Source organism: Bubalus kerabau, chromosome 13 (assembly GCF_029407905.1).
Source record: "Bubalus kerabau isolate K-KA32 ecotype Philippines breed swamp buffalo chromosome 13, PCC_UOA_SB_1v2, whole genome shotgun sequence".
NCBI classification, from domain to species: Eukaryota; Metazoa; Chordata; class Mammalia; order Artiodactyla; family Bovidae; genus Bubalus; species Bubalus kerabau.
In genome coordinates, this window is record NC_073636.1 from 38278118 (window position 1) to 38291115 (window position 12998).

The window sequence follows — 12998 nt, forward strand, 5'->3', positions numbered from 1 at the left end:
CCTGCCAAGACCACCCACCCACTCCGTGGGTCTCGGGTCCAGACTGACCAGCGAGCCCATAGGCCCGACGGCTGCAGCCCCACATTGAGGAGGAGGAAGCCGCCTCCCACGTGTCCCGGTCCAGACCCTCTATTTGCAGCTCTCCCCGATAAAGAGTAAGGCAGGTTCCAGGAGGGATGGCTGGGCCAGCCTCATCCAGGCCTGGCCACCTGCTGGGCTGGGAGCACCTGACCTGTTAGAGGACACAGCGCCAGGTGCCAACAGCCAGCTGTCACCCCTGGATACCCCCAACATCCCTACAAGAGCTCCGCTCTCTCACAGGCCCTCATGCAGCCCCAAAGGCAAGAGGGGGTGAACAGGGACGCCCCTGTTCTCATGCCACGGCTCCAACCTGCCCTCGGCGGAAAACAGGGCCCCAAACGAGCCCAAACAAAGCACAGTGGCTGCCCACAGCGGCACCTGCCGCCAAGCCCACCTCGCCGAGGATGAGCGAGGCGGAGGTTTCCATGGCAACACGAAATTCTCTGCCTGTCACAATATTTTCATCACACGTGAAAACACTTGGCAGAATGCCCTTGTAAAGGGGACGAGGGGGTGCGGGTGTGTGGTTGCTACAAGTACCTCACTCAGAACTTCTTGACCCGCAAAGCTCGGAAATGAAAGATAACCAGGCTAACATTCAGGCCTAGAGCTCAAGGTGTCATGAAAACTGGGGGTGGAGGGGTAGCGCCCTTCAGTCTTCACAGTTGTCACTGAAATATGTTATTTAAATAATTTTAATGGAGAACTTCTGCACCCAAGGGGCTTCCGTTGAGGCTCAGCTGGTAAAAAATCTGCCTGCAATGCAGAGACCTGGGTTTGATCCCTGCGTTGGGAAGATCTCCTGGAGAAAGGAAAGGCTACCCACCCCAGTATTCTGCCTGGAGAATCCCACGAACAGTATAGTCCATGGGGTAGCAAAGAGTCGGGCACGACTGAGCACCTTTCACTTACTCACTCTGCACCCAAGAGACAGCGCAAGGACAGCTAAGCCCAGAGAGAAGGAACGAGTCGGATGAAGACCCCACAGTCAGCGCCTTGGTCTCTGGGCTTCCTCTCCTCTGGTCAGCTGGAAGCCCGATGTTCCTGCCTGGGTTCTCCAGAAGAGGGCGCCCGCTGGGTCAGACCTGCCAGGACAGCCTGGCTGAGGCCGGCCACTCAAACCTCCTTCCTGCTCTTTGGGCTGAGAGAGGCAGGCCTGCCCCTGCACTGCCCACACGCAGCCACCAGCCTCGCGGGCACCTGCCAGGGGGCTGGTGGTGGGAACAGGAGTGGTTCCCGGAGGGGCACACACCAGATTCTGAAACCTGGTATGAAAAGAAAGAATGTCAAGGATCTGCAATAACTTTTCATACTGATTGCAAGCTGAAGCGATACAGCATTTGGGGTAAACTGGGTTACGTGAAATACATCATTAAAGCGAATTCCATTTGTCTTTCGTTCGCCTTTCTTAATGTGGCTCACAGTGTATTTCTACCGGACAGACTGGCTACTCTGTTCCAGCCTTGGGGACCCCAAGCACTGCCTGCCCCAGAGTGCCTGTCCTCCCAGGCCCAGGAGTGGTCTGGGGAAGGGGACTCAGCAGCTGGACGATGCAGCTATGTGTCCATAAGGAACACCTCTCCCCTCACAGTGTCACCCCAGGGGTCTCACACATGCGTCTCTTCTGGAAGGCCTGCTGCACAGACTGGGAGAGTGTCATCCTAATACATGTCTGTTAAAACCGTCTCACGTAATTACACTAAATTGTATTAGACTTCCTAATCAAACAAAGTAATACAAAACTTGTAAAGCTATGCAATAGTGAAGTTTACTTCCCCTTGCTCACCCCAACAGAAAAGTTCACGGCCTTCTCCACCCCCATATAAATACTTCAAAATTATTTTCAGAGACGTCACGTTATATTTCTCCATTAAGGCTAAGGACGGTACCATCTCTAGTCTCCCCAAATCAGGGGAAGTAAAACTGAAAGAAAAGAACCGAGAAGCAGGAACCTGAGCCCCACGTGAGTGGCATTTATTTCTGGGTTTCAAGGTCTTCTGGCCAAACTCCCAGCCCTAAGCTCAAGCCCACAGGGGCCGGGGACCGGGTATGGGGGGGCGGGCGGTGGGCGGCACGCTGACCCACACATGGGACTAACATTCCTCCAGCAAACGCTCCAAGGCTAGAAAGAATCCTTGGGGCTGGGAAATCTTAAGGCCCCGAGATAAATCTCTCGAAGACTCAACATCTGTTCTGTGAAGCCATGGGCCTCACCAAGACCATGTGGCCGTGAACTCCCTGAAGACAGGAGCAGCCAAGGCTTTGCGCATGATGGTGCATCTGAAATTCCAGGTGTGGACAGGCCGGAGGCCTAGGGGAGAAAGCCGGTGGCAGGAGGGCAAGGTGGCCAGGCAGGGCCAGTGTCTCATGGAGTCAGTTCAGGGCTGAACCTATCCACGGGCCGGTTTTAGTCTGCAGGTCTGCAGGCAGTGGGTACCCTGTCAGAACAAGGGCCCTGGAGCCCCGAGCTTGAATTCCGGCTCAACTCCTTGCCAGCTGGGCATCCTAGGGCAAGCGGCTTCACCTCTCTGTGCCGATTTCCTCATCCATGAGGAAGGGTGACAATCACTCCTCCCCCACACATGACAGGTTAAATGGCAACGCGCTGGGCACAGGGAAAGCACCGCAGGGTCTGTGAGCAGGGCCAGGCACACCCCAGACCCAGCCCCTCCCTGAGCAGACAGCACCCCAGCAGGGAACTTGTTGCAAGGGGTCCCCTTCCTCTGCCCCCCGACGATCGCCGCAAACAAGTCATGCCAAGCCAGCGCCATGGCCTGTGCCCCTTTAGCCCCTGCCTTGCACACAAGGTCACGGGGGCAGCACATTTAGGAAAGCTAGGAGCCTGTGTCTCCTTGGGCCCTCAGCCCCTAAGCACATACCATTCGTACAACATGCACAAGCCTCAAATTCCAGAACTGCACTCCCGTCTGTGACCACGTTTGGAGGCTTAATCACCCAACATCACTCCAGTCCTGCAGAGGGCATGTAAGTCTCCCTCTCAGTGACGACTGGGGGTCCCTTGGGGAGAAGCCCGTGAATGGTCTCAGCCAATGGGCACTCGGTGGGCTCCCCGCACTGCTTCAGTCCCTGGAAGCCCTGCCCTGCTCATGCCCGGCTCAGCTCATGACAGGGTGACGTTGGAGCTGCTCCAGGAACCGCACTTGCGACAGACAGCTGGGATCCAGCCGGGGTGGTCGCCAGGCCCCAGGATGGTCATCAGGAGGTACCAGCTCCATGCCGGCCGCTGCTGCAGGTTCCCTAAGCCCTGCCTAGGGGGTCTCCCAACGCCAAGAATGCACCAACTATGTACCCTGCAGTCTGCAAAATGCAGGTGGGAGGGACTCCCAGGCAGGAGAAGGAAGGAGACCCCAGACACAGAATCGACAGAGCCCCAAGGACCCCTAAGGAGCGGCCATGGCAGCAACGCTGGGAGGGCTTTTATCGCAGGAGATGCTCATGCCAAACGCTCTGGGCAGAGAGCAGCGAGGGCTGGGGCTCCAGGAAGGGAGGGAGCAGCAAAGACAGGCACCAAAGGTGGCAGAGCAGAGGCAGGCAGGGCTACAGCGGGTCCCAGGCGTCACGGGCCCTGGGGATCCAGGTGTCACCTTGTGGGCAAGGGAGCATCACTTGGGAGTGAGCCGGGTCTGCATCTGAGGACACTGGGGGACCAGGCCGGTCAGGGACGAATCCAGGCCAGGGGCTGAGCGTGCTTAGGAAACTGGGCGGCGATAGGGACCCCGTGTTAAGCCTGGGACTCTGAGGGCGGGACACACGGTGCAGTCTCAGGGCAGGGGGAGGACATCCAGACCAGTCCCCAATGCCTCTGCACAGCTGCCACCCCAACTGTGTGGGTGGGGGGCCGTGCATGGTCCCCTGGACAGGAAGCCAGAGTCCAGCCTCGGGAAGCCCTCCAGGACATCCCCAGTCACCTGAGCCATACCCAGCCACAGGCCCAGGCCCCCAGGAAGGGCCCCCTGCCCTCCCAGAAGCCAGCACTTCTCGACCAATCATGAGACTCAGAGACAAGACAAGCTCCTGACTCCCGCTGACCCCAAGGGCAGAGGGCGGCCCCCATTCAGAGTGGCCGGCAGGCCACCCGTCTCCAGAAACAGGAACCTGAGCCAGCACCATCACGGCCCCCACCCCCCAGGAGCACGGACAGTGGCCGCGAAGGATTCTCCTGAGCCTTCAGGAAAGGGGTCCCCCCAAGGCCCTCAGTGGAAGAGTCCCCAGATGCGGCAGAGGCGCGGCTGTGGCTCCGGCCGGGTTGCGACTATGGCAGTGGACGGCCCCTGGCAGCACAAAGATGGTCGACTGGAAGCCCGTCTCAGGCCAGAGCCCAGCACCACCCGGGCCGTCAGCCCCGACAGGGTGAGGGCCCTGCACGGTGGTGCACTGGGCCCGGGCACCTGGCATCTCGAGGGCACTGGAGCAAAGCACAAGTAATGTTGAGAGCAATCCTACCGGGGCCTCTGAGTCAGGCCTTCTCATCTGGTTAGAGACAAAAGTCATCTGCTGACAGACTGGGAGCTTGTCCATATAATGATGCCTCATGGAATTTTTTTTTTTAAATTCTACAAATTGAATGACTTTATTTTTCTCTTTATATACTTTTGCTCCCCCCACACCAATTTTAATAAAATCCATTTTATATCTGGAAAAAAAAAAAAAAAAAAAAGAACACATCACAGTATTTCTTTAAGAAATACAACCCTGGAGGACCTGTGGGCAAGATCCTTCCTCGGGCCTCAGACAGCCATGAGGTCTGACCTACGGCCGGCAGAAAGGACGGGGGACGGACAGCCTTGGGCCCCTGTCCCGGCAACGATGGGAGACCTGGTGCTGCCACGTGTGAGAGGGCTGACCAGGAATGACCGGAAAGCTCTGGAAGAACGTCTTCCAGCAGCTTCTCTAAGACGCGACAGGCTGCACTGACGCGAGACTCGCCTCCCCGGGGATGTTTTGTTCTTTTGAAAAAGAAGAAAAGGAAAAGCTGGGTTTGAAGAACTTACACAGAAAGTGAATTAAATAAAGGCTCATGAGCCGGTAGTTTTCTTCCGAGCTTCCAACCCTGAGAAACAGAGTTTAGTTTGAAAGAGAGGATCAAGCATGGTCTCACCAGCCCCCGTATCCTGGGGAGAGGAGCGGGCACAGATGGAGACCCAGGCCCAGGGTGCCTCACCCCCCCACCCCTTCTGGGAAATCTCAAAACAGACCTGAACTCTAGTTACTGCTGTCAGAGAACAGGCAGAGATACAAGCCCACCTTAGAGAACGCTGGGGGATAAACGCATAGAAGGACCCCTGCCCTCACCCCAGGCTGGGGTGCAGCAGGACCCCGGGGTGCAGTTCCTGTCCAGTCATACAGCCTGAGATGGGGCCCTGCAGACTACACACACCTGGAGTGATGTTCTCCTGGCCACTTTGGGTCACAGAACACGGCTCCAGTCCTGTGTTTCCCGGGGTCTAGCAGTGGCAGGAGGCCTCTCACAACACGGAGTTGATGGCCCCAGGATGCAAAAACCTCCTTCCTCTCTCATCCAACCTTAGTGCCCACCGTCAGCTGGGTGCCCAGGGGCGGGCACACACTGAGAAGGACTGGCCGCTTCCTTCCTCACCCTGGGCCCCCAAAGAAGCAGGAGGCCCTCTCGCTGCTCAGAGGTCACTCGGGTCCTGCGGTCAGGGCTGGGCTGCCTCCTGACACCCAAAGGGATGCAAGCTCCACTGTGGTCCAATGAGGGCCTGTTTCCTCAACTCACAGACAAATGTGGAATTTTTCTCTCCCACTAACAAGAATACATGTTATAGAAAAACTAGAAAGTGTAGATGGGTGAAGGGAAGAAAATAAAAGTCACTCACAGACCTCCCCCCAAAGACGGCCTTTCTCCCACGTAGACATGTGAGCATATGACTCGTGGGGCCTAAGGGCACCTCCACCTCCCAGAGGCTGGTGGGGCCCAGCTGGTATGGTCTCTGGCCCAGGGTTTAGGCCCAAGTCTGCAGGATGGATGGCATTTGGCATAAAGCCAGGGCACAGAGTCTAAGAGGAGGGCCCCCCAGGCGCCCTCCTGCCCCCCTCCCCGCCTCAGTGACACCCACAAACCAAGCCCCCTGGCAGCATAAGGGCTTGGGCCCAACTCAGAAGGTGCCTCCTGTCCAGCCCAAGCCTGTGTGTCCGTTCAGGGGGCCTGGTCTGTGCCACGTTCACGTGGACGCAAGTCCAGGAGCTGGAGAGACCGCCCTGTCAAGAGGGTCCCAAAGCACCCCCACAGCCACACACTTCCTGGGCAAGAAGCTGCTTTCCTGACCAACGCAGACGCTAGCTGCGGTAACTCTCAAGACAGCAAACCAGGGGAGGCCTGGACGGTGCCACCAACGCTTGGGAGCTTCAATTCCAGAAATTTCTACTTCACAAGGATTCCGTGAATTCCTTCTTCTCCAGACACTGGGAAGAGAACCCAACCTTCTGTTTCATAACCAAGTGTTTTCCTCTAGTCCACACCTGGGTTCCTAATGGCCTCCAACGTCACCTCCATCTCCACACAGCCACATGAGATGCTCACGTGGGCTCATCACCAAGGGGACCGTCCGCTGTGCCAGGCCTTTGGTGGGCAAGGTGGACGGGGCTGTCTCCCTAAGTTAAAAACGCACCTGCCTTCTGATGAAGCAGCGACAGACACATCTAGGACCTGACGCTATGGAGACCCTCACTTGGTGGGACACGGACGTCACTGAGGCAGTTAATTTTAGCAGCAACAGAAGGGCTCACTGCTTCAGAGTATTTAAATACATTACGTTATGCTCAGGCCATGGACAACAACGCAGTCTACTCAGGACCATCCTTCTTCCTGACCTGCTGGCCTCGGGCCAGCACCCTATTGTCATTCCAACAGTTTGAGAAAGTGTTCACATATCAGTCAGAACCAGCCTTCCAACAGTCACTTAAAAATCTATTCAGTATTCTTACTTATTTTTCCCTCAAGAGGCGACTTTCAAGCCCATTGAAATTTTGGCAGGAAGAATAATAAACTACTAAGTAACCAGGGAGTGATAATCATTCTATCATGTATAATCTTTCTTGTCCTGAACCGCGGTATTTTTTCCTGTTCAAACTTCCTCTTATCCTACACCTCAGGTGAACGGCTTTGTGGGTTCACACAGGTCAGAAGTTAGGTCTTCCTCCCAACAACGCTTTTTGTTACCTGCCAATTCTGCCTTCCTTTCTAATGTGAAGTTTCTGTTTCATACCTTATTTCAAATGTCCAAGGCCTTACAGGGTCATGATGATCCCAGGAAGCTCTGATGCGGGAGAAGCCAGAGAACAGACCGGCTCTCACCTACATCCCTACCTCCTGCCTCCAGGGCCCTTGGCCCCGGGTCAGGTACAGCATTGCCTTGAAGACAGGGAGGTGTGCTCCCTCCACCCGTGGGGCCGGGGCCAAGGCTGAGTGTCTGGGTTTTTAAAGGGCCTGAGAGGTTGTCATGACCTGTGGGGCAAACGTAGGCTGGTCCCTGAACCTCACACAGAGCACAGTGTGGTCTGAGAGAATGTCCCCCCGGCAGAAAAGCGGATACAGCTTCAGAAAAAGACAAGAGAGGGGAGACAGCTACAAACAGAGGGCCTGCCTACTTGGCAGAGGCCCCAACATTTCAGGCCCCTAAGATGCCTCACCAAGACAAATGCAATTAATCTTCTGAGTTGACTAATGGTTAATCTAAGAAAGAAAGAAATCTAGCAAGAGAAAGAGAAAGGGGATGGAGGGAGCAAGGAAACACTGGACTACTCTATCAAGTGAGGGTGGACATGAAACAGGAACTCACAGGTTGAGTTTCTACAGTGATCTGCTCTGAAAAGGTAATGGGAAATCCATGTTCTATACATTATCTAACAACATGTGTATCTGATACATAATATCTATTTTAATGTTCTATAATGCTCCCTTCCACAACTGAGGTGGGAGGTAGCAAAGAGGGAAACCTGAGAGGCAGGGGGTGTGGACACCAATGCTTCTTAGGGATAGCATCCTGCTGTTATTCACTCAATAAACATGGAGAAAAGAACAAAGCTATGCTAAAGAACCACGGGAGGCAAGAACGCAGAACAGGTTGACAGAACACGGCCAGACGTTCAAGAGAGACTGCAAGACACAGAACCATTCTCGTTCTCGACGGTGTGGTAGAGGGAATCGTCACCTCTTCTGAACTCACACCTTTCCCCACTGGACATCCTCTTGTTGACTCAGCCTCAGTCTCACAACTTGCTCTGGGCAACAGGACCCTGGTTTGAGAAGTGCCTTTTTACAGCTCTGCCACAACCATGAGAAGGTCCTCTGCCCTCAAGAGTCACTGATGCCTTGGCCTGGGCCCCAGAATGAACACGTGGAAGTTGACCCAAGAGTCAACCTGTGGCAGGAGTCAAACTAGTTAGAGGTAACACAGATCAGTCAACTTCCACCCAAATCAACAGAAACATGAGCAAGAATGAATGACTGATGCTGCAGGACCCTCAGTTCTGGGATGTTGGTTATGCAGCCTTGTTGTGGCAATAGCTGACTGATACAGATGCTTCCCCAAAGGGAATCTACAAGCCACTTAGAGACAGCTCGTCTCTCCACATTAATAAAGAAACCAAAGCTACTTACCAGGCTCACCCTTCTTCTTTGACCCAGACTTCTTCTTTGCAGGAGCCTCTTGCTTTGGTGCTTCCTGGCTCTGGACCATGTCTGCATTTTTGCCCTGGGTAGGAGCTGACTCTGCCTTTTTACCCTGATTGGCAGATGCATCCACCTTCTTGCCCTGGTTGGGGGACCCTTCTGACTTTTTGCCTTGGTTCGAGGTTCCCTCTGCCTTTTTCCCTTGATTTGGGGTCCCATCTGCTTTTTTCCCCTGGTTCGCAATACCCTCCACCTTTGTGCCCTGATTAGCAACTGAATCTGCCTTTTTGCCCTGATTCTGGCCTGCCTCCACTTTTCTGCCCTGGTTCTGGGCCCCCTCTGCCTTCTTGCCCTGGTTCTGGGCTCCCTCTGCCTTCTTGCCCTGGTTCTGGGCCCCCTCTGCCTTTTTGCCCTGATTGGGGGTCCCTTCTGCCTTCCTACCCTGGTTCTGGGCCCCCTCTGCCTTCTTGCCCTGGTTGGGGGTCCCGTCTGCTTTTTTACTCTGGTTTTGAACCACTTCTACCATTTTGCCCTGGTCCAGGGTACTCTGCTCTTTTCTGCCCTGATTCTGGTTCCCCTCTGCCTTTTTGCCCTGGTTCTGGTTCCCCTCTGCCTTTTTGCCCTGGTTCTGGGCCCCCTCTGCTTTCTTGCCTTGGTTCTGGGCCCCCTCTGCCTTTTTACTCTGGTTCTGGGCCCCCTCTGATTTCTTCCCTTGGTTCTGGCCCCCCTCTGCCTTTTTGCCCTGGTTGGGGGTTCCCTCTGATTTCTTTCCCTGGTTCTGGTTCCCCTCTGCCTTCTTGCCCTGGTTCTGGGCCCCCTCTACCTTCTTGCCCTGGTTTTGGGCCCCCTCTGCCTTCTTGCCCTGGTTGGGGGTTCCTTCTGCCTTCTTGCCTTGGTTCTGGGCCCCCTCTGATTTCTTGCCTTGGTTCTGGGCCCCCTCTGCCTTCTTGCCTTGATTCTGGGCCCCCTCTGTCTTCTTGCCTTGGTTCTGGGCCCCCTCTACCTTCTTGCTCTGGTTGGGGGTCCCCTCTGATTTCTTGCCTTGGTTCTGGGCCCCCTCTGATTTCTTGCCTTGGTTCTGGGCCCCCTCTGCCTTCTTGCCTTGGTTCTGGGCCCCCTCTGCCTTCTTGCCCTGGTTCTGGGCGCCCTCTGCCTTCTTGCCTTGGTTCTGGGCCCCCTCTGATTTCTTGCCCTGATTCTGGGCACCCTCTGATTTCTTGCCTTGGTTCTGGGCGCCCTCTGCCTTCTTGCCTTGGTTCTGGGCCCCCTCTACCTTCTTGCCCTGGTTCTGGGCACCCTCTACCTTCTTGCCCTGGTTCTGGGCCCCCTCTGCCTTCTTGCCTTGGTTCTGGGCCCCCTCTGATTTCTTGCCTTGGTTCTGGGCCCCCTCTGCCTTCTTGCCTTGGTTCTGGGCCCCCTCTGCTTTTTTGCCTTGGTTCTGGGCCCCCTCTGCCTTCTTGCCTTGGTTCTGGGCCCCGTCTGCCTTCTTGCCTTGGTTCTGGGCGCCCTCTGCTTTTTTGCCTTGGTTCTGGGCACCCTCTGCTTTCTTGCCTTGGTTCTGGGCCCCCTCTCCCTTCTTGCCTTGGTTCTGGGCCCCCTCTCCCTTCTTGCCTTGGTTCTGGGCCCCCTCTCCCTTCTTGCCTTGGTTCTGGACCCCCTCTCCCTTCTTGCCTTGGTTCTGGGCCCCCTCTCCCTTCTTGCCTTGGTTCTGGGCCCCCTCTCCCTTCTTGCCTTGGTTCTGGGCCCCCTCTCCCTTCTTGCCTTGGTTCTGGGCCCCCTCTCCCTTCTTGCCTTGGCTCTGGGCCCCCTCTCCCTTCTTGCCCTGTGTAGAGCTAGTAGCAGGGGCACTACCTTTGGCGCCCACTGGGGACACCACCACCATAGGCACCTCCTTGGGAGCAGCTTCCAAGATGGCAGCCTTTGAGGCAAGAACCTGGATGGAATTCACTACAGAGCTGACTGCTGGTTCCACCTTTGCCACTTTTTTCTCCTTCTTCTTTTTGTCCTTTGGGGAAGAAGCCAGCTTCTCTTGGGGCATGGCTGATACTGTGGCTACAGGGGCAGTGACCACAGGGGACTGGACTGAGGCTGGGGCCACCGCCACTGCGGGTGCCCACGCTGGGTCCTTGGGGAGGATGGTCACTCCAGGGCTGGGCTCATGGTCAGGTATCTTCCCGTTGGGCTTCTCCTCCTTTTTCTTGGTCTTTCCTTTCTTCTCCACTGTCTTCTCCTTCTTCTTCTTCTCCACTTTCTGGTGGTTGGTCTTCGCCATTTCCTTGCGCTGGTTGGCCAGAGCTTCTTCATACGACGTCTCCTTCATGGAGAAGGTTGACACGAGGAAGATGCCGATGGCAGAAACAACCATGAATCCACCAAAGACCACAACCCCCAAGGTCTGAGTGTCGTAAATATCCATCCTGGCTGGTTTTCCTTTCACCTGCCAAATACATACACGGCAGTTACTTTCTGTAGGAAACCGAGGCATTTGACAGTCACCGTCCCCACTCGCAGCACCTAACATATGGTTCCACTAATCCTTCAGATTGATAAAATCAAAGAAGAAACAAACCAGGCAATCTCTGCTGTCACCTGTTCTCCCTGCCCCCTCAGAAGTGAGCAACTTTTACACAAGCTGGGACACACAAAGCCACGGAGAGATGACAGCAGGCAGCTCCCTGACCAGGGCATGTGGCGCCCATGTAACTCAGGAGCCGTGACCCCAGGTCAAGATGTTCCCCACCACAGGGTCAAAGATGCACATGAACACAAGCATGGGCCAGTGTTAGATAACTGGAAGTGGTAAGGACTGTGTCAAAGTGCCAACTACATCAGGAGCAGGAGTCACCCGGTCACAGGTGATAACTGTCGAAACGTGAGCACTAGGTTGATGTATCTTTTGCTTTCTCATATCAGGACAGATTTTTCCTCTCCTCAACTCAAGTTGACTGATATTAAGAATACCATGTGAGTCAAATCAAACACAGCTGCTGGCTCTCGCTCACAGCATCCGGGCCAGCGGGTCTCATGAGTGCTCTTTCTCTGCTGCCCCCTCTTCCCCAGGCCTGATAAACACAAGTACCCACCCAGGGGCAGAGATGAGAACCTGCACATTACAATCCCAAAGGTGATCAACGTGTGGTGAGGAAAAGCAGAGCCTGTGAATCCGCACATTAGGAAACAGGAAATATCAGTCCTGGGAGGCTGACCAAGTAAGACCTCACTCAGGTCTGAATTCCACATCCAGAGGCTGCAAAGACGGAGGGGGACAGTGTCACCGGGTCCACTCTTCACCTTGGGGAGAGGACCCTTTGTCTGATGACACACTCCCAACCACGAGTATGAACCACCCTTCTCGCTGGCCGGGGACTGAAGTCCACAAGGTTGGAGGTGGCCAGGTCCACACCCAACAGCTGTCAGCTGGGCTACACCTGACTGCAGCGAGGAACTCCAAGGGGTCCGTTTCTTGGATACACTCAACGTTTACCAACTAATTTTGCTGCTGCTATCATAGTTCCCGCCCCTGACCCGGGGTCAGACCTGACCTGCTGACCCAGGAGGACCAGCAGTGCAGGAGCTATGGGAACGCGTGTGTGAGAAGCTGGGGGAGAGGAGGGGCAAAGGAGGGGAGCTAAGCGGTCCCCCAAATCTCTGGAGCTGGCATAGGCCAGGCCCAGGCTTCTCAGTGGCTTAAAATGAGATTTCTCTTCCTGCGTGAGTGGGGGCTTCTAAACAGCCATGGAATCCAAATTTTGACATTAGGGGGTTTGAGAGGAGGGACTGAGCTTAGCATCCTATTCTAAGGAAAATCACTCTCATCATAGGAAAAACGTATGACTTTGCTGTCTTTCTACGAAACCCCTGCAGGAGGAGGGTGGACTATGTATGCCCTGCTCTCGAGGGCAGCACCTTCCTCAGGGGCAGCTGGACACTTACTTCTCCCAGATTGTTGCCGGGGACTGCAGCTCCGGGTCAAACTACACATCCTTGTCCACAAGCCTGAGGGGGCTCATGGAGTCTCCAGGTCTTGGGGCAGCGAGTTCTGACCTCTGGCCATGGGTGCCACACACACAGAGGTCAGGAGCCTTCGGGACCACACTCACAGCTGAGTGCAAAAAGCCTGGAGGGAGGGGTCCAGGAGGTGGGAGGGTGGGGACAAGAAGCTGGAAGGTTCCACCATCCCCTTCTAATCCCTGCTGCTCGGTGGGTGTCCACAACTGAAACGCTGGGTCCTCACAAGGACCCCTCAGAACTCTGCCGACATGGA

The 12998-nt window shown here is 55.4% G+C and overlaps 1 protein-coding gene across 2 annotated transcripts in view; it reads right to left on the reverse strand.

The window, feature by feature from the left end:
* The window catches only part of RRBP1 (ribosome binding protein 1), a 47555-nt gene that overhangs the window by 15993 nt on the left and 18564 nt on the right, over positions 1-12998 (reverse strand). For both annotated transcript variants that reach the window (XM_055544054.1, XM_055544053.1), the window contains exon 2: positions 8723-11171. In XM_055544054.1, coding sequence (XP_055400029.1) covers positions 8723-11150 — 2428 coding nt within the window. In that variant the 5' untranslated portion in view covers positions 11151-11171. The remainder of the gene's footprint in view (positions 1-8722; positions 11172-12998) is intronic.